General features: G+C 43.3%; 1 protein-coding gene across 3 annotated transcripts; it reads left to right on the forward strand.

The window, feature by feature from the left end:
• Positions 1–486: 486 nt before the first annotated feature.
• On the forward strand, positions 487–25,140 carry SINHCAF (SIN3-HDAC complex associated factor). 3 transcript variants are annotated; one of them, XM_037514078.2, is made up of 6 exons: positions 487–554; positions 13,344–13,491; positions 14,623–14,722; positions 16,067–16,193; positions 20,620–20,770; positions 24,956–25,140. In XM_037514078.2, exons 2-6 carry the CDS (start codon positions 13,364–13,366, stop codon positions 25,113–25,115), a joined length of 666 nt encoding a protein of 221 aa, XP_037369975.1. In that variant the 5' UTR covers positions 487–554; positions 13,344–13,363; the 3' UTR covers positions 25,116–25,140. The 3 variants fall into 3 exon arrangements, with proteins under 3 accessions (XP_037369975.1, XP_037369974.1, XP_037369973.1); XM_037514077.2 differs by lacking the exon at positions 487–554 and adding an exon at positions 1,197–1,256; XM_037514076.2 differs by lacking the exon at positions 487–554 and adding an exon at positions 1,819–1,866.

Consider the following 25,140-nt stretch of genomic DNA (forward strand, 5'->3'; position numbering starts at 1 on the left):
CTGCAAAAACCTTGTTCCACTCTACTTTTCCCCGCGAAATGTGGCCTCCCCAGAACTTGAGGGTCCCGGGCACGCGCGCCGTCCAGCTTTCTCCCCGCGGCCACCAACCTTTCGGCTCGCCCCGCCCCTGGCTCCGCCCCCGGCCCCGCCCCTCCCACCGGGGGCGTTTGTTTACGTGACGTCACCGTAGTAAGCAGGCCCCGCCCCCGCCTCCCTCCGGCCGCCGCGTTTCCCGCTCCGCGGCGCTTCTCCCCTTAAAAGGACAATAGAGGCTCCGGGAGCGAGCGCGGCCGCGGGGCCTTCCCCCGCCCCGCCCCCAGCGCGCGCGCGCCCGTATGCAAACGAGCTCGATTCAGGAGAATGTGGTACCGGGAGGCGCGCGTGCGCAGAGCGAGAGCGGCGGCTACACCTTCCCCGCCGCGGTGGCAACTGCAGAAGTGCGGGGGACCGTGTTCCAGGCGCGGAGGGCGGCGGCGGAGCGGGCGCGGGGGCGGCCTGGCGTGCAGTCGGCGGCTCGGGGAGCGCAGCGCGCGTGGAGCCGCGGCCTCTGGAAGGTGGGTGGCCCGCGGGCTCCGGCGCGGCGAGGCGGGTGCGGCGCGTCCGCCGTCTCCTCACACGCGCTCTCGAAGTTTGGCGGCGGCCTGGCCGGAGCGGGGGGCGGCGCGGGCCTCGGCGGGCGGTCGGCCGGCGGGGCCGGAAGAAAGTCGGCCGGGGGCGAGCTGCGCCGGCAACGGCCGCGCTGCGCGCGGCGGCGCTGAGGTGACAATGGTCCCGGGGCGGTGGGCCCGGCTGGCCGCGTGGGGCCGCGCCGGGCGGACAATGAGCGGCGCGCCCGCCCGCCGCCCGAGCGCGGTCCGCCGGGCGGCGCGGGGCGCCCGCGGGGGCGCGTGCGGGGCGCGGGGCCTCGGCCCCCTTCTTTTTGTGCGCGGCGTGACAGGCCACGTGCTCGGCGGCCGCGGGGCCCGCGGGGCGGCGGCGGGCCCCCGGCCGGGCGGGTGCGGGCGGCGGCGGCCGGGCCCCGGCGCGGCCCCTGACGGAAGCCCCCGACGGCCGCCGCAGCGCGGGGGCAGCGCCGCGGGCGGGAGACAAAGGGCCGCGTGTGCGGGCGGCGGGCGGCGCGGGGCTTTGTCCCGCCGCGCCGGGAACTTCGGGGGGCCGCGCGGGGCCCCGGGCCGCCGCGGGCGGCGGGCTGTTGCCATGTTTGAATTACGTCAGGCCGGGCGGAGGGGCCGCGCGGCCGACGGCGTTTCTCGCAGGTGAGGAGGCCGGAGCGCCCCGCGGGGCGCCCCAACTTTCCTCGCGGCCGAGCGGTCGGGGCGCCGGTCGGCCCGCGCGCGGGGGGCGGGGAGGCGTCCTGCCGCCTCCGGGGCCGCCGTGGGGGGCGGCGAGCCCCCGGCCCGCACCCCGCCCCGCCCGACCACCCCGAAAGCCCGCGCGGGGCTGGAGCTCCCGACCGGACGGCGCGCGCCGCCGCTTCTTTGTGTGTGTGGCGTGGAGGGGCCGGGCGGGGCAGGGCTGTTTGGGTCCGGGTGCTTTCCCGGGGCGGCGCGGCGCGGCGCGCGGTCGGTCCCGGTGGCGGGGACCCGCGCCGCCCGCTTTGTGTTTATTTCCTCTCAGCCCCGGCGACGCGGGCGCTCGGGAGACGGGGCGGCAGCGCCGCGGGCCACGCAGGGCCCCCCGCTATCCGCTCCGCGGCTCGGGGAGAACTTCTGCCCCCTTCTCCTTTCCACGATAAAAAGAGATGCATTTGACCTTGCTCTTAAAAGTACACCGAAAGCACCTGTTTTTGAACGGTAGTTTGCCAGACTTGAAAAGCCTTACGGTTTGTTTCAAAACCGAGCACGTTTATTAGTTGCTCCAGCTAGAGTAAGTTGAAGCCCGGAGTTTGTTTCTGGAGGAGTTTAGCAAAACCTGACGCGATCTCACGTATCTATATAGTGGTTTGGTGGGGGGTCAGGGGCGCTTCTTTCTTGGTGTCCTTAAGGCTTGCCTGGCTCTACGTTTGGTGATTGTTCTCTGCTTTATCTTAGGATGACCTTGAAGAAGCAGCTCGAAGGGAGTTGGGCCTTTCTGGGAGATTCTGTGTGGGGGCTGGGGAGGAAGCGGCTGGGGGGTGTGACACCGGGTAGTGGCTAGCCCAGCCGCCTCGCTGCTTCCTAGTTCCTGTGCGCTGGGGTTGACCTTCTGCTTACCCCTCCTAAGATTTTCTTTTTCAAGCGAACTTATTTATTTATTTATTTTTTTGGTATTTGGCCCCAGGCATAGCTCAAAAATTATGCTAGTTTGACACATGGATGCTTCTTTGGTATTTCGGGTTTGCCTGCAGTCTAGACATCCGGATAAGCAGCGCCATGTCTGTTGCTTCTTGCCCGATTTTCCTGGCATTTGGATCGTGTTTAAGGGATAGAATGTGAAAGCGTCTTTACCGAAAAGTATCTGTAGATGCCGGGTCCACAAATGCCGCGAAAAATCCATACAAATTGAAATCAGTTCTGTGCTTTATTTTATTAAATAAACTCATCTCTCCCGAGTTTGTGGCTGACCATATTACAAGTACCTAAAGGCAATCAATATTAATAACAATACATTTCTGAAGTGAATAGGGACACGCCAAGAAAATGAAAATTTTTGGATTTAGTAGCTTTATGGCTTTACTTAGGCAGTTAATTTTCAGAGTCGTGTATTTGAAATGCATATGAGGTACTTGCAAATGCACTGTCTTTGATTTGTTTTTATTAGTATTTTATAGCTGAGTTTCAGCTACAATTTCAATATTGTGGGAAATTACAAATGCAACACAGAGTTTAATGGTTTCTGTTTTAAATATTAGATGATATGTGCAATGGACATTTGGCTCATCAAGGTGAATGAGTCGAATGTCTGAGACAGACAAGGTCTCTGCTGTATCTTTTCTTACATTACTTAAAGTGGGAGGTTGGGGGTAAAAAGTTGGATAGGATGTTCTAGAACCTTGGTGGACAGAGGTCTCAGGGCCTCTGTTGCACGATATTCTGTAGATCTGGAACCTGGATGGTCAATTTTTTCCCATTTACAATCATTTTCATCGAGAAAGCTTAAGCTTATTTGAAATGTAAATCAATTTTGTAAGACTGTTAGCACCAAGTTTTTTACAATGCCGTGCACATAGTAGGTTGCTTTAAAAGTAGGACATTTTGTTTTTCCCTTAAGAACTGCTGGGAGGAAAGGATGAGAAACACATATTAGTTTAGTTGTTTAGAGGTCTCGGCCTAGATTCCAAACCCCCGATCATGCAGTTTTCTCATTTGTGAAATAGTATTAATACCTAGTTCATAGGATTGTAAATAATTGAGGAAGTAATGTGTGTGGTAAATATTGGCTGTTGTTGTCCTGACAACTTTGGGAAGTAGACTTAAACAAAAGACAAAACTCAGACCTGGATCAGTGACCTGCCCTAGGAAACATTCACTTTACTTTTGAGTAGAAGGAATGTCTTGGCCCCCCCCTCCCCCACCTTCAGAAACTGGTTCTGGGAAAACACTGCCCTCCAGTTCTGATTCAGCTATTTTACATCAAAAAGTCCTGTGGAAATCTGGAAAATGCCATTTTCTTTCTTCTGATTTCTCTTGCCCACAAGGGTGTCTGGGATTTCCCACACTTGTTTTGGCTGGGGGGGGGGGGTTGTTGTGTTTTGAAAATATTTTGTATCTTAGATCTTCAGTTTCTCTATAATTGAATCTGCTTTTAAGGTTTTCTGTTATGGAAATGCTTCTAGTCTAAAAGAAGGGAGTTTGTTTTCTGGGAGGGAGGTTTTCTTTTACTTCCAGAAATACAGAAGTCTTGAGCACATTTGCTATTATATATTCATGCACAAAAGTTGCAACAGAACTAAAGTAATTTGCTCTCCCAGCTTTGTATTTGTTGTTTCTACCTATTATAGGTTTGACGTGGCCTGATGTCATTTTAGTTTGATAAATGTTAATGTATGCTGAGTTTAAGTAGCTCTCATTTTGAGATGATTTCTGCCCATACCATGCTCCTAATCTCCCTCTTCCCCTACCCATGCGTGCTTGAAGTAAGACCTTTTTTATACCCGTTATTATGAAAGCCTTTGTTTACTAGTGATCTTCTCTATTAAAGAAATAATTCGGTTTCCATTTCCTAGAAATTTTAATGTCACAGTTGTTTTCTGCAAGTCTATAAACTAAATTTTAAGGGAAATGATGCCTTTCAAGGAATTAGTTTTTAAATTCATATATTTATTGTGGAGACCATTTCCCATTCCGTGCCCTTAAATAAACTATTTTGGTGGGTAGTTAGCCGATTCTCCCTTTTCTGTGTGTTCTGTACAGTCAGCATCTGATGGTCACGTAAGACTTAGCCCTTGCCCTGTACAAGGTTATCATAGAGTAGAGGGGATGATAAACAAGTTTGTGAAGTCCTCCTGTGTGCTAAGTGTTCCAGTAAAGGTATGGAAAGGTGTTTTAGAAGTAATTCTTTTTTTTTTTTTTAATATTTATTTATTTATTTATACAAGCACTGGGTACAGTCAGAAGCGCGGGAGGGTGAGAGAATTCACCAGAGCCAGAGCGGGGAGCAGAGCAGGCAGAAGGACCGAAGTACACTGCTGAGGGGAGCAGCGGGCGGCAGGAGAGGTCTGCGCGCCATGTGGCACCCTCCTCTGGTGGCGGGGAGCAGCCGGGGATCAAACCGGTGCTGTAGAGGCTGTGGGCAGCGTTGCAACCCAGCGCTCAACTGCTGCGCCACTGGGGAGGCCCATAGAAGTAATTCTTAAGGAATTTTCCGGGTCAGAGTGCTGGAGGGGAAACTATCTCAGATAGAAATAAAACCCTATGAGAGACTTAGCTAGCTAGTCAAGTTGGTACCACTTGACTACCAGAATTCCAGATTTGGAACAGCTGGTAGGCAGGCACAGCTCCTGAAAAGCTTAGCATTTCTTGCCAGACTGTCCAGATAGTATACTGAAGCCAGTACTGTACCTTGCAAGGGATGATGAATATTTGAACGTCAGAAAGACAGCACCTGTTTGGAGGATGCAGGAAAGTCAGTTATGAGACTGACTGGCAGGGACAAGCACTGGGGAGGGGCGAGCATGAGCCAGAGGAGTGAAGGAAGACAGGACATGGCAGGGCCTTGCAGAGGGTGTGAGAAGGAAGAGCTCAGTTAACTTCCAGGTTTTTTTATGTGACTGCATGGATGATAACCAACATGGGTGAACACAGGAAGAACATGTTTGCAGAGGTATTATATAGTCTACTTTTAGTGCATTTCTTCCAGTCCTGGGGGGTGTTATATAGTTATTCAGGAGATTGCATTGTAGATGAGGTAATGGAAGGGACAGAGAGAGCTTAAGGAACTTTCCTGAGGTTTGGGTCAGACCAGTTGTATGCTAGCTAGCATTACCCCTTCATGAATGTTTTTGGTCATACATGAGAAATGGGAGAATAGTCCCACAGAAAGTAATATGGTCCAGTTTTATCACCTCCCTGAAAGGACTTCCTCTTTCCCCACACACCTAGACTTAACTTTCCAGAAATGATTTTTACCCGTTGTTTAATTTGTTGGACATGTCCAGAGATAGTTTATATTTCTATAATGTGCAAGTCTTGTACATTCAAGGAAGTAACGGTTCCCATATGCTGGTATTTTCATGCTCTTGCTTTGCAGCATCTCTGGAAAGTAAAAGAAATCTCACTGAATTTGCCCCTAATATTAGAGGGGGCAAATAAAGTTAAAAGTGACTTCCTGTTCACTTAGAAAGACAAAACCAGAAATAGATCCAGAGTTGACTCATTCCACTGTCTTTTCACCAGATTCACACTATTTACATTTCCTATTTGGTGAGCACTACTATCTCCTCAACTTTTATTACAACTTTTGCGTCTTCTGGAATCGCTCTTAATCTAGAATTGGGGTGACCAGTATTTTTTCACACAAAATAGGAGACCTAGTGTTGTTACACTCTGTAAAATCCAGACAACCTTGGATTTGTGATTTTTATCTTTGACTATGTAGCTTTCCCAACTGAAGAGCTAAGGGTGGACTCCATAGATAACCACAGGCACGAATATATAACCTTGTGGTATCTGAGACAATGTGCGAGTTTGGAGAAGCTGTTGTTGGCACATGAGGGAGTCAGCTACTCCTGTCTCAGTTTAAATTTGTCCCATAAAAGTGAGTAAATTTAGTACCTCTTCTGCTAGGATGTAGCTTGCATCTAGCTAGAAACAGGTAAGAGGAAGTAATGGTGCCTTACTGCTCTGTGACTTTTCCTGTGTGCTGATGAATCTACTCTGTTGGGGACCCTGTGACCACGTGGCCTGGCAGCTGGAGAATGCAGAGCCCTGAGTCCCGTTTGACCCTTTTCCAAGGGTGTTGCTGGTCCAGTTATACTGTAGGTGTTTACTGAACCCTGTACCTACACTCATTAAAGGTGTAGCATACCATTGACTCGGGTTTGCTTCTCGCTTTTGATCACCAGTGTTTTCATGTTTATTTCTCTTCCTCTCCCTCCCCTCATCCTGTCATTAAAATTCTGCTCTAAAGAAATGCAGCTCCTTCCCTTCACAGTTGTCTTAGGTTGCAGGGTTCCTTTTTTCTGGCCTCCGCTACTTCCTTCCCACTTTAAAAATCTTCTGCTTGTCTCTTCTCTGCAGTTTCCTTCCCATCTGCTCTGGGTCTGTTCTAATCCTTCCCACTCTATCAGTGCTCTCACCCTGTGGAATCTGTTTCCCAGGGTGCATCTCTCCCTGTGTCTTTGAGGGAGTTAGTTTAAGCCTCCCTTACTATTTCTCTTCAAGAAGGTCAGATGTGTATAGTGTGGCTTTGGGTTAGTGGTGCTCTTGTGTAAAAGAAAAAGCAATGTAGAAAGGGGTAAAGTGAAAGCAAGCATCCTTCGTTCTTGGAAACCTCAGAGGCAACCATTATTTACTAGTTTTTAAAAATTAAAGTCATTTTTTTTGTATTTAAGGTCTCATGTTTCAGAACATGTTCAACATTTTAAAAAACATTCACCTTGCATCATCATATGCTGCCTGGGTCATACTCAGTATTCCCCCACTGTGTGCATTTATAGATCCGTTGCATTCTTTTAAGGGTTGAAATAGACTGTGGTGTGAAGGCAGCATTAATTTCAGTACTTCAAGAATCCTGGTACATTGAGGGGTCTTTCCAGTATCCTCTTTTTTAAAAGGAGTGATTTATTTATGCATACAAGAGCTGGGGTACAGGCCAGAAGTGTTGGGGCTGAGAAGATTCACCAGAGACAGAGTGGAGAACAGAACAGGCAGATTGACCAAAGTACACAGTACTGAGGGGAGCAGCAGGCCAGTCAGGAGAGGTCTGCTGTGCCATGTGGGTTGCTCCCTGGCCAGCCGGAGATAGAACTCAGGAATCGAACTCGAGCTGCAGAGGTTGTGCACAGCTTCATGGGTTGCGTCTTAATGCCTTGTGCCACCAGGGAGGCCCCTCTTTTCTTCTTTTTTTTTTAAGGTCTAAATCAGTTGGATTATAGAAATAAAAATTTGGTGACTAGAAGCTTTAGGGTGTTGTTCTATCAAGAATTGACAAATGTTTTAATTTTAGCCTAGGAATGCTTTAGTTTGGAATTGCACCTTCCTATGTGCCTGTAGAATTTTATTTCCCAAGATGGCATGAACAAGTTGTGAAGTGAACTCTCAAGCTGAGCAGTCACTCTTGGCATACTTTTTTCTCTTTTCCTCTGTCTAGTCCATCCAGTGACATTTTGAGTTTAAAAGACATTTTTGAGTGTAAAAAAACCTTATCCAAAAGCAATCTAGAGAGCTTAAATGGGAGAGTTGTTTATGACACTGTAGTAACTGTCACTGTCCTTCAGTGCATACCAATTAAAGGAAGCCTAATAGGTGTTCCATTTACCAGAAGATACCCTCTCCGTTTCCTTAAATTTTAAATTGGCACACAGAAGTTTTAAGTGACAAACTACCCTGCAGAATTAAGTTCTTACCTCATTGTCTCTGGATTCCATATTTTACAAAAGGAGTACTAACAATACTAAAACTTGTGTTTCACTGTTCTGTTTCTTGATTGAAGTTTGATATTGTTAAAGTTTATGAGATCATTTTTAAGCTTAGAGTTATTATAAACCTTCTTAAATAGCATCCCTTCAGAACTGTTTGTTGCTTTTCTTTCCCATCTATGTTATATTTGCATTCAGCAAACATGTGTGCTGAATTAAATGCAAAATTAGACATGTTCCTGCTGTTTGGCTTCATGATTGCTTTGGTCAGGTTAGAGTAGGCTCTTTTTTTTTTAACTTTTATTTATTAAGATTTATTTATTTTTGCAAACAAGAGCTGGGGTAAAGGTCAGAGATGGGGGTGAGAGGATTCACCAGAGATGGGGAACAGAACAGGCAGACTGACAGAAATACCCTGCTGAGGGGAGCAGAAGGCGAGACAGGAGAGGTCTGCCGTGCCATGTGGGTTGCTCCCTGGCCAGCTGGGGATCGAACTCATGGTGCAGAGGCTGCAGATTGCTTAACCCCTTGCGCCACCAGGGAGGCCCAGAATAGGCTCTTTCTGTATCCTTCGTAGACAATGGGCTACCTTCTTTGAACACCACAGTTGCATTTCCCATGCTGTAATAAGTGAATATTAGATTTATATGAAATTTAGGTTGTAAGACTGTAGAAGAAACCCCAACCAATGGATCAAAACATGTTTAGGGTTAATTATTGCATTTTAAAAATTCACTTTTTGTTGTCTGATTTTATTATGATTATATTATTTTTTTCTGGTGACTTTTGCTGACTTAGCTATTTAATCTTTTTAACTTAGGGTGATTGAATTAAATTGGACAGAACAGTAATTTTAGCATGGTTGATTTGTCGTTAACCATTACAGTGTTTAAAAATTTGTAGCTGTTTGGCTGACAGTAGACAAAGAAATAATGTCTGTGAAAGTGCTTTATAAAATGACTAGCTATACAAATGGCAGCTGTTTAAAAGCTTAGTCAACACACTACTGATTGGCACTGTTCTAGATGCTGAAGCTACACAAAGGTGAGTAAAGAGAATTTCTAGCCTGCTCTACATTTTTTGTTCAAGGCAAGCTTATTGAGATGTAATTCACATCATAAAATTCACTCTTAAAATATACAATTCAGGGCCTCCCGAGTGGCGCAGCGGTTGAGCGCTGGGTTGCGAAGCTGCCCGTGGCATCTGCAGCGCCGGTTCGATCCCCGGTTGCTCCCTGGCCACCGATCCCCGGCCACCAGAGGAGGGTCCCACATGGCGCGCAGACCTCTCTCCTGTGGCCCGCTGCTCCCCTCAGCAGTGTACTTCGGTCTTCTGCCTGCTCTGCTTCCCGCTCTGGCTCTGGTGAATTCTCTCACCCTCCCGCACTTCTGACTGTACCCACTGCTTGTATAAATAAATAAAAATAAATCTTTAAAAAATATATATGTACAATTCAGTGACCTTTAGTATATTAAATTTTGCAGCCATTACCTATCTAATTTTAGATGATAAATAACAGTTTTTAATCAGCAATTTAAGTCTTTTCTGATTTTTGGCTTTAGCACAAAGCTTAATTTTCTTGTTTTCCCCAAACATGATTAAGGTTGAGATTGTATGGGGTCAGGTCTTGTCTGGAACCACTCAGATGGTATTAGCTTCCTCCTATTAAAACAGTACTAAATGATGTGATGCTGATGCCTGTGAGAGTAGAAACTGAAGTCACAGTTTCATAGTGGACAGTATCATAGTGGACAGTATTATTGTGGGGGAATCCTTTAATAATGCAGAAATGTGGGATGGGAAAGAAGAATCTAAAGATACAAGGTTTATAGAAACAACAGATCCTTAATTTACAGTTATGTGCCAATTCAACCCCCCACCTACTCAAATCGGTGAGTGACCATTTTGTGTCCTAGTTTTGCTCCAGAAATTTGGCAGGTTTTTAAAAAAACATTAGTGTTTTGTGGAAGTACTTGCAGTTGACCTCCAGGCTCCCCAAAGCTCAAAATGGTTAACTGCTGACTGCTGCTTGACTGTAAACAAAGCCCAAAAAGAAACCTCTGTGGATTCTCTGCAGATTCCCAGGTGCCTCTCTAGTGCGGGAATAAGCTCAGAAAAGGGTTCCTAGGTGTGCAAAGTAAGCCTCCATTCAAGGGTGCGGTGCTGCAGACAGGTGTGTGCTTCTAGCCCTGCCTGGCAGAGGCCATGCCTCAGGATTAGATATCAGATGTTTAGGCAGAAGAATTTTGTCAGGACAAACACAAAGTCACAAAGTGGGAAAGGACTGTCAATTAGAAAACATCAGCTATTTATTTTCCCTGATGTCTAAGGCAATTAACAGTCAAACTCAAGAATGGAATGTTTTGGGGAGATCCCTGCAAAAAATTAGTGCTGTTGAGGGTGAACACTTGGTTTGTAATTGCTGCTGCTGAGCAGGAAAGCCACTTCACCACTTCAGTACTTAGCTACAGCCATCTACTACCTCAGTAGTCTGCTAGTCCAAACCAGCCTCAGTGAAGGTGGAGCAACTCTCCCCAGATGTTCCGGAGAGTTCTGACAGCAAGTGTGCTAGGGAGGAGAAGGAGGGGGTGGTGGGGAGGCAGAGATAGGAATCTGTCTGCTGTAAGAGGATTGGGCCTGTGTATTAATGGAATGAACCGGCCTTTCTTGCTGTACTTTCTTTGTCTGCTGAGAAGGGAGGCTGTAGTTTCCTAGCACTATTGATGAAGCCAGTGCTGTAAGAGGAACTGTGGACTTTTGACCTTCTTGATGGTAATGGAGGGCTCTAGGGGAGCCTGGAGAGCCCATAGGCTGGTGCAAGGGTAGAGGAGTTGTGTTACATTTTTTGCCTGAAAACAGGAATACACATTAAAAGTAATAACTTACGGTCTCAGCACTTTTTAAAAAAAGTTTTTATTCTGTCATTTAACCTTGGGATTTTTTTCAAAGGATCACATACTATTTTCTTCTGGAGGCCATTTTCTTTTCATTTATCTCGTGGGTTTGTTAGATTGAAGAAAAATTATCTGCTTCATTTTATTAGATGTCTCCCCACCTTATTCTGGCTATTTATAGAATGCCTTCCTCATTTTTCCACTCAAAAAAAAATAAGTTCCTAGGCATTTCATCTAATGAAAAATGGTTATCTTAATCAACTAGGAATATTTTGTTTTCTTGTTTAAACAATCCTTAAATGGAAGTAACTGTTAGTTTAGACTTGATTAAAATGCGTCAGTGGCCTTCTGGCGTGCTGTCTCCCTATTTGCCTACTGTCCCGCCAACAAAACAATTGAAGAACTTTTTTTAAAAAAGATATATTTATGCATACAAGAACTGGGGTACAGGCCAATGGTGCCAGGGTGGGTATGAGAGAGAGAGAGAGACAGAGAGACAGAGAGAGAGCGAGGATTCAGCAGAGACAGAGTGGGGAACAGAAGAGGCAGACTGACTGAAATACACTGCTGAAGAGAGCATAGGGCGAGATGGGAGTTCTGCTGTGCCATGTGGGTAGCTCCTTGGCTGGAAGACAGAGCAGCTGCGAATGGCTTCACAGTGCTGTCCTTAACCCCTTGCACCCCATTGCACCACCAGGCAGGCCCCCGAAGAACTTTTGATGAACAATAGCCCTTGTTTAAAAGGAAAACTTCGGGGTTTAGCTAATTATTTGCTAGTAAAATATTTTCTTAAGGACAACTTAGAAATCCTCTGTCCATATTTTAGAATCCCTCACTCTCAAGCATATACAAAGCCTGGATATTTGGCTATTTCTGAATGACTTTTGTAAGTATTAGTGCTAGTATCCTCACCAGAATTGAAATGGAATAGCGACAGGAAGACATCATCTAAGACAAATATTGGAGTTTTTGTTGTGCTCATACATATTTGAGTGTATTTCTCTGTTGGTTTTTTTTTTTTCAAAGATTTATTTATTTATACAAGCACTGGGGTACAGGCCAGAGGCGTGGGAGGGTGAGAGAATCCACCAGAGACAGAGCAGGGAACAGAAAAGGCACAATGATCGAAATACGCTGCTGAGGGGAACAGCAGGCGAGACAGGAGAGGTCTGTCACGCCATGTGGGAATCTCCCCAGGCCAGGCAGGAATCAAACCAGTGCTGCGGACAATGCGGACAGCTACACAGCGCTGTGCTCAATCCGCTGCCACCTGGGAGGCCCTGTATTTCTGTTTTAATAGGATGTTGTTCTGCGGTTGTAACTCCTAAAATTATGGGTACAAATTTACATTAATAATTTTCTCTTACAGATACTTTATAGAATGCTTTTTGATCATTTTGGCTAGGCCCTTACATGTACACCCCTACTCTGGATTTGTCCTGTTCCAGGTGCAATTGGGGTTTTGTTATATGCCCATTGCCTTTTTATCACCTCTTAGTACAGATGTTCTGGTGGGGCTGGCCTTTGGTTTGCATGTTCTGGATGACTTACAAGGTGCACGTTCACTATCAGCTACACATTTGCTGCATCCAGCCTCAGAGCTGCTTCTCCCTTCCTTCCTTGATGTTGAGGGGTAATTTTTGTTGTTGTTTTTGTTTTTTGTTTTTTTTGTTTTTGATTGGGGGAACAGTTTTTTCCTCCACATTTCTTGGACTTGTGCCTCTACTATTAGTGCTCTCAGTCACAGATCGTCACCTGTAACAACTGAGGGCCAGACCACTGGTCAGTTAGCATGAGCACATTCTTAGTGTGTTTCAATGATTTATGAAATTATTATCCTTCAGTGCTAACCCTGGGTTTGTGTGAGTTTTGTATCCTCCTCTCAGTAGTTTCAATTCAGGGCCAACTTGCCTGCTTAGAATGTCCCATTTGTCACAGGAGAAATCCCCGCTAATTTCCCATAGGGCAAAGGAGTGTGGGCTGATAGGAGACTGAGCTGCTTCAGTGTGCAGTGTTAATAGTGGTCATGTAAATGCTCAGACTTCCCCAAAGGGGGAATCACATTCATGCAAAGTGCAAAACAAGGGAGTGCCTTGCTTTAAATTTTAGGGTGCATCCTTTGTGCCTGATTTTGCTGTTTTACAGGATTTTTAGGAGTGGCGTTACATTTTATGCCTTAAAAATGCCTCCTTTGCCCCATTTTTAGAGTAAATGTTTGCCAAGAGGGTGGACGGAGGTGAGAGGCCTGGTTAAATAACTGAGCTGTTTGGTGAGTTTTATGTGCTTGCCTTGCTGGTGGCAAGAATGTAGGCAGGTGCAGGGACTCTTCTCCAGAGCCCCTGTCTGGATTGGTCAGTAATACCAAGTTGTTGGGAAGGGGGAAACAGAACTCTCTTAATGGTTTCTTGTTTATAACCCTCAACAAAACTGTGTTAATTCCCTTGGCTTTACAGACTATTGCCCAGAAGAAAAGATGTTTGGTTTTCACAAGCCAAAGATGTACCGAAGTATAGAGGGCTGCTGTATTTGCAGAGCTAAGTCCTCTAGTTCTCGATTCACTGACAGTAAACGTTATGAAAAGGACTTCCAGAGCTGTTTTGGGTAAGGTCATCTGATGTTTGTGCCATTCTTAGAATGAGAAAGATCACAGCATATGGAACTATTTCCCAGAGAGGTGCCTGGAGCAAAGTGCTAGTAATTCCAATCCCTTGTATTTCAGTCTAGACTGTTTGAAGGGGCCTGCTTATGGCGGGATCAAGAAGTGCTGACAGCCTGTCCTTTCCCAGATCATGAGTACCTATGACCAGATTAATGGTTGAAGCCCCTTGTAGTTGTAACCAAACCCTTTGTTGTTGATTTCAGAATATATAAAGGGATCTTTTAAAGATCAGCTTCATTTTTTCTTATAATAGTCTCCATCCAACCACTTTATTTAATCAGCGTATATTTTGAAGGTTGTGAAAGAATATACCAGTCTTGACTTTTTAAATTGCATTTTTCTCAATGTCTTCATTTTCAGTTGTACACATCGCAAATACTAGTATTTTTCTGCGTGTGTTTATAGTATAGGAAAAGTGTGGTAAATGAAAGTTCCTCAGATATAATTAAAAAACAGCTTTAACTAGATCTAGAGATTCCTCCCTCAACACCCCCCCACACTCACTTTTTTTTTAATAATAAATTTTATTTTTATATTCCCCATACAATTGCAACCCCCCCATTCTGACCCCAATCCCTCCCCTCCCGCCCCCCACCCCCCAAAAAGTGTCTCTGGTTCATAGTTTTTTGTACACACACTCACTTTTTAAAAATTCTGATGCTGCTTTGGTTTTGTTTGTTGTGAAACTAGAATATCATGGTATTTTGTTTTACTTAAAGTGTGATTTGGTTGCCTGCGAAGTGTCTGTACATTACAGGAAAGACTTATTGAATGGCATTGTTTATTAAACCACGGTAACCGGGGTGTCCCCTGGGCATTACATTTTACTGTTTAATTTTAAAACAACCTGTATTTCAAAGTGACCAAATTGGAGTACGTAGAACTGCTTCATTAGATGTAGACCTGAAGTTAATTTCTGAACTATACCACAGAAACAGTGGATGATCCTCTAGGATAGTTAGAAATAGCATCTACAAACTAGAAGTGGTGGTCATATTTTCTAAAAGAAATGTACTTACAGGAATTCTTTTCCTGGACAGAGGACTCACAAAGGCTCTGTTGTTCTCTTACAGGTTGCATGAGACTCGCTCAGGAGACATCTGCAATGCCTGTGTTTTGCTTGTGAAAAGATGGAAGAAATTACCGGCAGGATCCAAAAAAAACTGGAATCATGTTAGTTTATCTTTTGTCTTTCTCAATTATACTTCTATTGTAATTATGGTAACTTCAGTTTTCCCTCTTAATAGAGGAAATAGTCTATCCCTAGGGTGGAAAAGTCTGAAAAGAATAAAGAGAGGCAGTAGTTGTTGCCAAGATAAGTCACTTAATTCTTTGTCGTGCTTGGGAGCAAAACAGTGTGGCTAGCATTTCCCTGAGGCTCTTTCCTCTAGGCCCATTTTGGAGATTCACCATGTACATTTCACAATTTGTAGGTTCAGTTCAGCAAATCCTCTTGCTAGTTAGACGTGGATCCCGTTTCATCTCTTAGGACACATTCATGCTGGTTTATTCTCTGTACTTACATCTAGTTGAGATCAGATTGCTGTGTAATGTGTTCTCTGTGCCTCTGTTTCCTCATGTCCTCAAATTGTTCATAAAATATTTTAGTGACCAGAGCAGCACTTTTTAGTCTTATTTTTTCCCGCATGCTAACTTTGAGAAGTTACAAAATTATACAAAATACTTGTTTTTATGTAGGCATGCATTATTTCCTTTACCTTTTTTCCTATGCTAGCCTTACTCTGTCCTTTGGTGACGATTTACATTATTGTGGTAGGTTTTTGTGGGTTTGTTAGCTTACAAAGTTGAGTTTTTTTACTTTAATAGCTGGAAAAGACCCAAATTGTATTTTCTGCAAGTGATGGCAACCTTTTTACATAAGGGCAGAAATCTGCAAATAGTAAATGTGAGTGCATGAGAAATGGAGCGGGCGTGGGGGGAGTATACTGTGGCATGCATGCCGTTGCCAGCACTTGCCTCACTTGGGGATGGAAGGTGCTGGAAAAGAGCATAGAGCATGGGTCTGGAACCCTTGACTTCAGTCTTGTCCCCTTCCCACCCACCTTCGCCTATTTACTATCTTAGCAAAATATGGCGAAAGACATAATTTAATTTACTTCACCTTAAAATTGGAGTAGCAAACATAGTCCCCTTGCTGCTTTGGAATGGTGGCAGAATTAAAAGTATATAAAAATTTTCTGTGAAATGCAGAATATTACCCCGTAGAAAGGTCAGACTTTATTTTCCTTCACTTGCATCATTCTCACCGTATGTAAATCTACTAAAATTTTTTGTCCAACAGACTCCTTCTCTTGTTTACTTCAAAGGGAAAAAAAAAAAACGCTAGGTAAATGGCTCTTTAATGGCCATGTGGTGATTAAAAGTGAGCATGGCTGTCAAACACTGTGACTAGAAAACTTGTCAGATTTGTCTCTTTCAAACAGGCATTTGTCTGAATCAAAGGAACATGCACGCGTCATTTTTTAATGGTATTAAATATTCAGCATTTTCTTCCAGGTGGTAGATGCAAGGGCAGGGCCCAGTCTGAAGACTACACTGAAACCAAAGAAAGTCAAAACTCTGTCTGGAAACAGGATGAAAAGCACCCAGATCAGTAAACTGCAGAAGGAATTTAAACGTCACAGTAAGTTGGATACTGAAATACGAGATTTCACTTGAGAATATTGTTCTGTTTTCATTTTTGTCTGGGGTAATATATGGTATGTGTTTTTTATTTATTTTAAAAATGAGAGTGTTGAAGGCAGTGTTGACTTGGAGAATTCATCTTTATTTCATTAACTGGCCACTTCTGATTGTGCTGAGACCATTCTGATCTCTGGACATCTTGATTTAAGGGGCATTGTTGTATGGAATGATGAAATCGGGAAGGAATGACAAAGGAGTATCAAGCTCATGTAGTCTTACAGGAAGTCTTCCTTGGGGATGAGTAGAGGTACCTGTAGTGATATATCTGTATTTGGGAATTCAGATTTTGAAAAGGATATACAGTGCACATAGTGTCATTATATAATATTTGTGTTACTGTGGGGTGATGGGAATCAGCACTGTTGAGTCAGACACATTAGTATTTCTTTTTTTTTTTTTTTTTTTTAAAGATTTATTTATTTATTTATTTATACAAGCACTGGGTACAGTCAGAAGCGCGGGAGGGTGAGAGAATTCACCAGAGCCAGAGCGGGGAGCAGAGCAGGCAGAGGGACCGAAGTACACTGCTGAGGGAGCAGCGGGCGGCAGGAGAGGTCTGTGCGCCATGTGGGACCCTCCTCCGGTGGCCGGGGAGCAGCCGGGGATCGAACCGGCGCTGCAGAGGCCTAGGCAGCTTCGCAACCCAGCGCTCAACCGCTGCGCCACCGGGGAGGCCCCACATTAGTATTTCTGCAGCAAAAATGTAGTATCCATGTAAGTGTAATAAGTAAACTTATAAGTAAATAGTCTGGTTGGGTTTGGCTCAGTATTCAGGTCAAGGCCAGATTTTATGACCAAATCAGTCGCTTATAAACTTTTAATAATTTTAGATCTTTTTCAGAATTGTGGGTAAGGGCTGTTAACCTGTATGGGGGGTTTTCAGGATTAAAATAAATTTTATAGGACCTTATTAGACAAAATACTATCAGTCTAGACAGACAGTTGTCCGCTTGTTTTAGAATCATGGAGAAAGGTGAATGTACTGTGAGGAAGGAAGAACAATCATCTCTAGAGCATTTTGGTGTCTTTACCAAGCATTTTACCTGAGCAATTAATTATCTCAGTGCTTTCTGATTTGAGATTACACTAGGAGACGGAGCGAGGGCTTACCTCACCCTAGGTTAGTTAGTGAGTGCTAGAGATGAATTTGTCTGTAGGTTTGTCAAATTTCAAAGCTGCCACGGTCTTTCTGCAGCACCACGTTGGTCTCTGGAACAGTATAACCATTGTCCCTGGGACCCTAAATTTTCCCAGACCATGTGTCTTCACTGCTTTTGAGTAAGCAGGTGCTCCCTACAATTATTCTGGCACTGTGTTAATTAGATATTTGGCCAAAACATTTGAATACATCTGCAGCAAAGTATTTAGGTAAAGTGAAATTGAAATGGGTATGTATTTTGATGTGTTACTTTCTTAAGCAATTATCACCAGGGGGTGAAAAAAAACAACCAGAAAACAGCTGTAACTCTAACCTCCGTTTTCACTGAAAGTGTTAATGAACATTTGGGAACTAGTAATTTTCTCCTGCCTCTTGAAGGTTAGAGGGATTGATTATTCAAACTTGCCTTCTTAGCTCCTCCCTTTAATTATAAGGACAATGATAGCTGACTGCCTTTTGCCTTACCTAATGGAGTATGTCCAGTACCACTTTAGATTTTTACGATAAAGCTTCATGTGGAGAGGTTGGAGGCTGAGCTGCTCCCAGGAGTGCTGCGAATGCTGGCTCAGGGCCCTGTCTCGTGAGACCACTCCTTGCCTGTATCCCGCTAATCCTGACCTATGCTCCTTCCCACCTCTGTCAGCGTTAGCTCTTCTCTTTAGCTCATCCTTCTTCCTAAAACCTGAATTGATTTCCAGTTGTTATGGAATATAGTTCAATATCCCTAGCAAGTCTTGGAAGCCACCTTCGACAGAGGATGTGGGGCTGAGCAACCCATGCTTGTGTCTATGTTTGGCTACTGAGGCTTGGCATGCTACTCTGTCCTGCCTGCTCCATGCCATCTGACCACGCCGTTAATGGCTTTCCAAATCCTGGCTAATGTTGAAGGTTTTAAACAATCACACTTATTTGAAGTGTTTCCAGGCCTACATTTTAGAGGTTTTTTTTTTTTTTCCTCGTGACATTTGTAGGTAATCAGTTGTGTACCGCAATAGTATTGCAGATATTGGAGTAAGACACGCAAAATCGTGACATTTATAAATAATCAGTTGTATACTGCAGTAGTGCAGATATTGGAGTAAGACACACAAAATTGCCACTTTCACAGGTCGAAAATGTTCAAAAATAACTCTAGTTTTGAATGAGTCCAAAGATAGCAAGTACTTTTTTAAGGTGGTTCATTCACTGACAGCTGCTCTGTTCATTTGGGAGGTCTTAAACATGTCATAGACTTGCTCCTTTAAAGCCTGCTATTCTTGAGGATTTTGTTTTTTATGAAATTATGCTAATCACATATTGGAAGTAAATCGACATATTAAACATTAATGGTGTTCTCTTTGTTTCAGACAACTAATCTTTTGATGTTTTATGTGACTTTTTGATAATACAAAATACTATGAGCTCTTTTAAGACCCATTTTTGTGGGATTTTTCCCCCAGTCTGTTTGTTCCTATGCAGGATGATACCTGGTTTGATGTTCCATAAGCACTTAATGATATTGGATTGGCCGACTGACTTGGATTGCTCTGTCCATGATGGGGGTGGGTGGTTAGCTAAGGTAGGGTGTGGTAGGTGCGACCCTGTTTGTGATAGTGCTGTGCTACAGGCCTCATAGTGCAGGGAGAGCAACCAAAGAGTTCATTTTCCTGACTTGTAAGTTTATATGAAGTCTTCTGAGGGCAAAATCACTAAATCATGTTGAGCTTATATATTTGATGAATTGCCTTTATTCTTTTTAAAATTCTGATCAGTTGTTTCCCTCTACAGGTAAGGTGTCATTTTTCTTCAGTTGCTTTCAAGATTTTTTTCTTTGTCTTTAGTTTCCGGACGTTAACTAGGATGTGTCTTGGCAGTGATTTCTTCGGGTATATCCCCAGGGGTTTGCTCAGTTCCTTGGTTTCGGTCTCCTACCAAATTTAGCAAATTCTCAGCCGTTTTATTTCTCTGAGTGCTTTTTCACCTCCACTCCCTTCCTTTTCTACTTCCAGGATTGCAGTGGCATGTATGTAGATTTTTTTTTTGTTAGAGTTCTCTAATGCTCTGTTTGTTTTTCTGTGTTGTTCGCTTGGGTAATTTCTATTCTTCCAGTTCACTGATTGTAACCTCCATCCCCTCCATTATGCTCGGGAGTCCATCCACTGAACTTTTTGTTTGGTTTATTGAAACAAAATTCGGTGTGAATTTCAAATTTGGTTCTGCTCCCCCCCCCACCTTTTTTTTCTTTTAAGACTTCCTACTCGCAGAGATTGTTTTGTTTCAAGTATTGAAACAAAATTATTGTCAGACAATCCAAATATCCCCATCATCTTGGTGTTGATATCTGCTGACCTTTTCATTCAGTTTGAGGTGTTCCTGGTTCTGGCTGTGATATTTTTACTTCTAAAATTATTGTTATGAGATGCTGGATCTCATTTAAACCTGCTTTTAAGTAGTTATTTTTGATCCCTTCAGCAGGGGGAGGTAGGAGGACCACCACCTTGTTGCTCCCACACAATGTTAGAAGGAAGCTTCCCCAGTCAGCTCCTCGCCTTCTCTGACATCTGAGTTGGGTGGGGTGGGGGTGCCGGTCCTTGTGGGGGGCCACTTCATCCTCTCTGAGGGTAGCAATCTAGATGCCCTAACACCCCACCCCAACCCTCCCCTGCAAACACTCTTGGCCCTGCTGGGGTGGGTGGGGTTGGGACTTTTTTTGTGGTGTTTGAGTAGAATAGAATGGTTATTATTCAATAAAAGTTTTCTGTCTTGTTAGGCGGCCTCTTTCCTGGGCCTTTGCTAGAGAGAGCAGGCTTTTTTTTGCCTTTCTTCATATTTGGTGTATTTGGGTTGCTGGCTTCAGCTCCAAGACAGATTTATGTGACAAAAGAAAAACCATAAATACTAGGAACCCCTCACCTCTGTATCCTTTCTTACCTCTTGAGCTCTTCCCTAGCTATTGTCACTTTTCAGTCTTTAGGTTTATTGTTACGTAATATGCACAGTTTTTAGTTCTATTTAGTTAGGAATAGGGAAAAGTTAGTCTGCTTTTATCTTCCTGAAAGTTTAAGTCCTCATTTTCTTTTAGAAACATTTTAGTACAAAATCTTCAAATATCAGCAGTGAGTAGAAAATAAATTCCTTTATTCTTTTTGCTAATTTGTGCACTGTTGTATGCTGGGGCTGAGCTGCGACTGCATATAAATGGGATTGTACCTATCTCCTCTTCCAGATTCTGATGCTCACAGCACCACCTCAAGTGCCTCCCCTGCCCAGTCTCCCTGTTACAGTAACCAGTCAGATGATGGCTCCGACACAGAGATGGCTTCTGGCTCTAACCGAACGCCCGTATTTTCCTTCCTAGACCTCACATACTGGAAAAGGTACAAGCAACAGACAATGTCGCTCACCAGCAAGCCTCTTAATCACAGGCAACAGTTTCCTACATAAAGTGGCATTTGGCAAACAGCTGGTAGCACACATGGTTGGAGGTGGATTAGGCAAGAATTGAGCTGCGAGTTGGAATTTTGTGTGTTTGTCCTTTTAAAATTGATATACAGTAAAAATCACATCAGAGGCCCTAAATTTCCTATAATTTTCCTAGACTACGTATTCATTCGGACCAACTTTCCCACACAAAAAAAAATAAGCAGGGGTCTCCTAGGAATACAATTTCTACATTTTTAAAAATGTCACAGATTAGTGTACAAATAAGTAAGGAATCAGACCAAATGCTAAATGAATAGTTAAAAAACCCTGGGAAAGAGAAAATGATTAAGGATTTTCTGGTGCAGATTTGGGAAGACTGACATAAGCAGTCATCTTAGAGGTAAAAAACATTCACCAATAGACACAGGATCCATAAAACTTGAAAGACGAAATACATCTCTAAGCAGTGAGATAGTAGGTGTTATTTTCAAGAAAACAAGGCCACAAAGAACTTTGAGCTCTTAGCATGAACAAAGAAAGCCAAAAAGCAATAGATTATACTTCAATGGCCAAGAAATAATAACTCCAGCTAGAATTATACATACGTAGCAGAAATTGTGAAGAAGGGCATAGACATTTTGACTAGGGAAGAAACAGATTTTGTTTCCAACTAACCTTAATTACAAAAATTCTATGGGTAGGAAAAAGATCCCAGATTCAAATTCTGAGGATGAACAAAGAAGCAAATATTTTGGTAAATTTAAACAAACATTGCTAAATAATGTCATAACAAGCATAAAAATAATAAACATAATATATAGCATGGGCCTCCCTGGTGGCTCACAGGTTAAAGTAATAGCGCTATGAAGTTGTGGACAGCCGCTGTGGCATGAGTTCGATCTCCAGCCTGGGAGCTCAAACACATGGAGCAGCAGACTTCTCCTTTCTCACCTGCTGCTCCCCTCAGCAGTGGATTTCAGTAGATCCACCTGTTCTCACTTTGTGTTTGGTGAATCCTTCCCCTGCCCTGCACCTCTGGCCTATTTCCCCCCCCCCCCATTCTTGTATGCATAAATTTAAAAAAAATCTTTAAAAAAAATACATAGCATAAACATAAAACAAACATTATTTAAAATGAAAATAGTTGTGGGATTTTAAAAAAAAATTACATGATAACAGTAACATTAAGTGTAAAGGTAATAGGGCCTCCCTGGTGGCGCAAGGGGTTTAAGCACAGCACTGTGAAGCTATCCGCAGCCTCTGCAGTACGAGTTCAATCCCTGGCTGGCCAAGAAGCTACCCACATGGCATAGCAGACCTCTCCTGTTTCGCCCCCTGCTCCCCTCAGCAGTGTATCTCAGTAGATCCACCTGTTCTGTTGGATCCACCTGTGCTTGGTCTCTGGTGAATCTTCTCACCCCCCGCACTTCTGCCCTATACCTCAGTTCTTGTATGCATAAATAAATCTTTAAAAAAAAGTATAAAGGTAATAGTATTATATTCAGAGTTTGTGTCCTTATAGCCTTTGCAATGTTGACAGTAAATACATTGAAAAACTTCAGAATTGCATTAACTATGTAACTTCTAAATGATTAATAATAAAGATTGTAAAGCCTCTAGAAAAGAAAAAATTTTAAATATACATAGTAAAACAAAGTGATAATATAAATGTTTTTAAATTAAGCTGTGAGTTCAGCAAGCAAGTATAATATAAATTTTAAATATACTATAAAAAAACACTATAAATATGTGAAGTTAAAGAAGTGGGTAGAGGATAAGTTATTACTGTCTTTAATGCTTCTTTACAAAAGAGTAAAATGGTAATCTAGCCGAAAACTCAATGAAACCCAATACAAGGAAAAATTCAAGCAAGGACATCCTAGAGATGCAGGTAGAAATAAATAGTGTAGAAGCTGGGAGGTGTGGGGAAGACCAGCACAGCTGAGTGATAGCATTAAATGCAAAAGCAAACACCAAGTTTGATGCATTACAGTGATGAACTTTTATTCCTCACACGACACTATAAAGAAATAATCTAATGCATACATGCAACTAAGGGTGTATCAAGAATATACAAACTCCTACAAAGGGAAAACAGAAACACCAATGTGAAAATGAGCACAAGGTTTGAGAAAGTAGATATCATGTGGAAGGAACAGTCCATTAAATAACCCATGAAGGGGCCTCCCTGGTGGCTTAGGGATTAAGTCTCAGCACTATCAGTGTTATCACCACAATGGCCTGAGTTCGAGCCCCTGCCAGGGAGGTAATCCACCTGTGGCACAGTAGACTCCTTGGCAGTGTATTTCAGTAGATCTGCCTGTTCTGCTCCCCAGTCTGTCTCTGGTGAATCCTCTCACCCTCCACACCTCTGGCCTGCACCCCAGTTCTTCTACACAACAATAAATAAAATCTTTTTTAAAAAATAAAAAGCCCGAGGGGAGGGATTGGGGTCAGAATGGGAGGGTTGCAATTGTATGGGGAATATAAAAATAAAATTTATTATTTAAAAAAAATAATAAAAAATTAAAAAAAAAATAAAAAGCCCATGAAGATGTCTTCAACCTTTTAGATAATCAGGGAGATAGAAATTAAGATCTCTATATGAAATGCCATTTCTACAGCCACTAGATTGGCAAAAATGAAATATTGCCAAATTTTGGAGTGTCTGAGGTGATAAGAACACTGTTGGTTAAAAAAAAAAACCATGCTGATAAGTCAGAGTTGAAGATGCTCCCACTCCTGCAGCCCAGCAACATAACCTAAGAGGACATCTCCCGGTGTGTGCAATGTATTTGTAGTAGCAGAAACTGCCTCATCATAAATAGACTACCATGTTCACATGGTGGATTACTCCATGTGGGTTAAAATAAATGGTCTAACAATATGTGTGAGCCTCCTTAATAAGCTGAAAAAAACCATAGCAGTGTGATTGCATATGTGTTTTTATATATGTATGTATGTATGTATGTATGCATGTATGTATGTATGTGATTTTATATCTATATGTCTATAACAGGTTTATAGATTAGCTTTTGACCAATTCGAGCTTGAGCTGAATGGGTCCACTTAGATACAGATTTTCTTATAAACAGACAGGTAAACTGGTATTGACGAAAAGAGTACAGCACTGTTAATGTGATCTCTTTTATGATTTTCTTTAACACTCAGTTTGTTGTGAGAATACAGTATATTACACATAAAACATGTAAAATATGTGTTAATTGACAATTATTTATAAGAGTTCCAGTCAACAGCAGCTATTAAGTTTTGGGGCTGACTAAAGTTATAGTGGGATTTTCAACTTTGAATGGGTAGGGTTTGATGCCCCAACCCCACTCTAGTTGTTCAAAGGTAAACTTTGTGGGTGTGTATTCATATTTATTTATATATTTTTAAAAAGATTTATTTATTTATGCATATAAGAACTGGGCTTTAAGCCAGAGGTGCAGGGAGTGAGAGGATTCACCAGAGAGAGTGGGGAGCAGAACAGGCCTATCTACTGAAACACATTGCTGAAGGGAGCAGCGGGAGAAGCAGGGGAAGTCTGCTGCGCCATCTGGGTCAGCTCCCTGGCTGACCAGGGATCGAACTCATGCTGGCAATAGCTTAATAGCGTTGTCTTTTACCCCTGCACTACCAAGGAGACCCGTGTGTTCATATTTATAAGCAAAGCAGATTCAAATGTGATAAAACCATGAAGTGTAAAGAGGAAGGGGGAATGATAAACCTAAAATTAAGGCAAGAAGGAGAAAAGGTGGGTTTGGAGAGGGGCATATAAGGGGCTAAATCTTTTATGTATATTTGATAATTGTGTATTTTTTGATATATTCTGCATTTACTTAAAGTCAGCATTGTCTACCTGTTTATGGTGACTGTTTTTCTTCAAAGTTGGTGTTTTGGTAGGAAATAGTTTACAGCCTTTCAGAGCCACTTTGGAAACTGCTGTCTCAGTCTTTACCCCCCTTTATGCTGGACAGGACTCTAGTGTGGGATTTTTGGGACCAGGTTATTCCCTGTCATCTGGATGTGATTTGATCACGTTGTACTCATTAAAATGAGTAATTTTTAAATTTTTCTTTTGATATTCCTACTCTGCCTTACTATTGTACTTTGTTCTCCTTTTTTTTTTCTTTTAGACAGAAAATTTGTTGTGGGATTATCTACAAAGGTCGTTTCGGGGAAGTGCTCATCGACACGCATCTCTTCAAGCCTTGCTGCAGCAACAAGAAAGCAGCTGCAGAGAAACCGGAGGTGCAGGGGCCGGAGCCTCTGCCCAGCCCCACACAGGAGTGGTGACTGAGGTTTTGTAGAAGGGGAACAA

This window comes from Talpa occidentalis, unplaced genomic scaffold (genome assembly GCF_014898055.3).
Source record: "Talpa occidentalis isolate TD23 unplaced genomic scaffold, MPIMG_talOcc4v2.1 talOcc4.16, whole genome shotgun sequence".
Classification (NCBI taxonomy): domain Eukaryota; kingdom Metazoa; phylum Chordata; class Mammalia; order Eulipotyphla; family Talpidae; genus Talpa; species Talpa occidentalis.

What these genes read in the sequence shown, in the direction of transcription:
- SINHCAF (XM_037514078.2), top strand. Translation starts at nt 13,364, where the DNA reads ATGTTTGGTTTTCACAAGCCAAAGATGTACCGAAGTATAGAGGGCTGC. An exon ending in CCAAAAAAAACTGGAATCAT is followed by an intron (nt 14,723 to 16,066) that starts GTTAGTTTATCT and finishes ATTTTCTTCCAG; the next exon opens with GTGGTAGATGCAAGGGCAGG. An exon ending in GAAGGAATTTAAACGTCACA is followed by an intron (nt 16,194 to 20,619) that starts GTAAGTTGGATA and finishes CTCCTCTTCCAG; the next exon opens with ATTCTGATGCTCACAGCACC.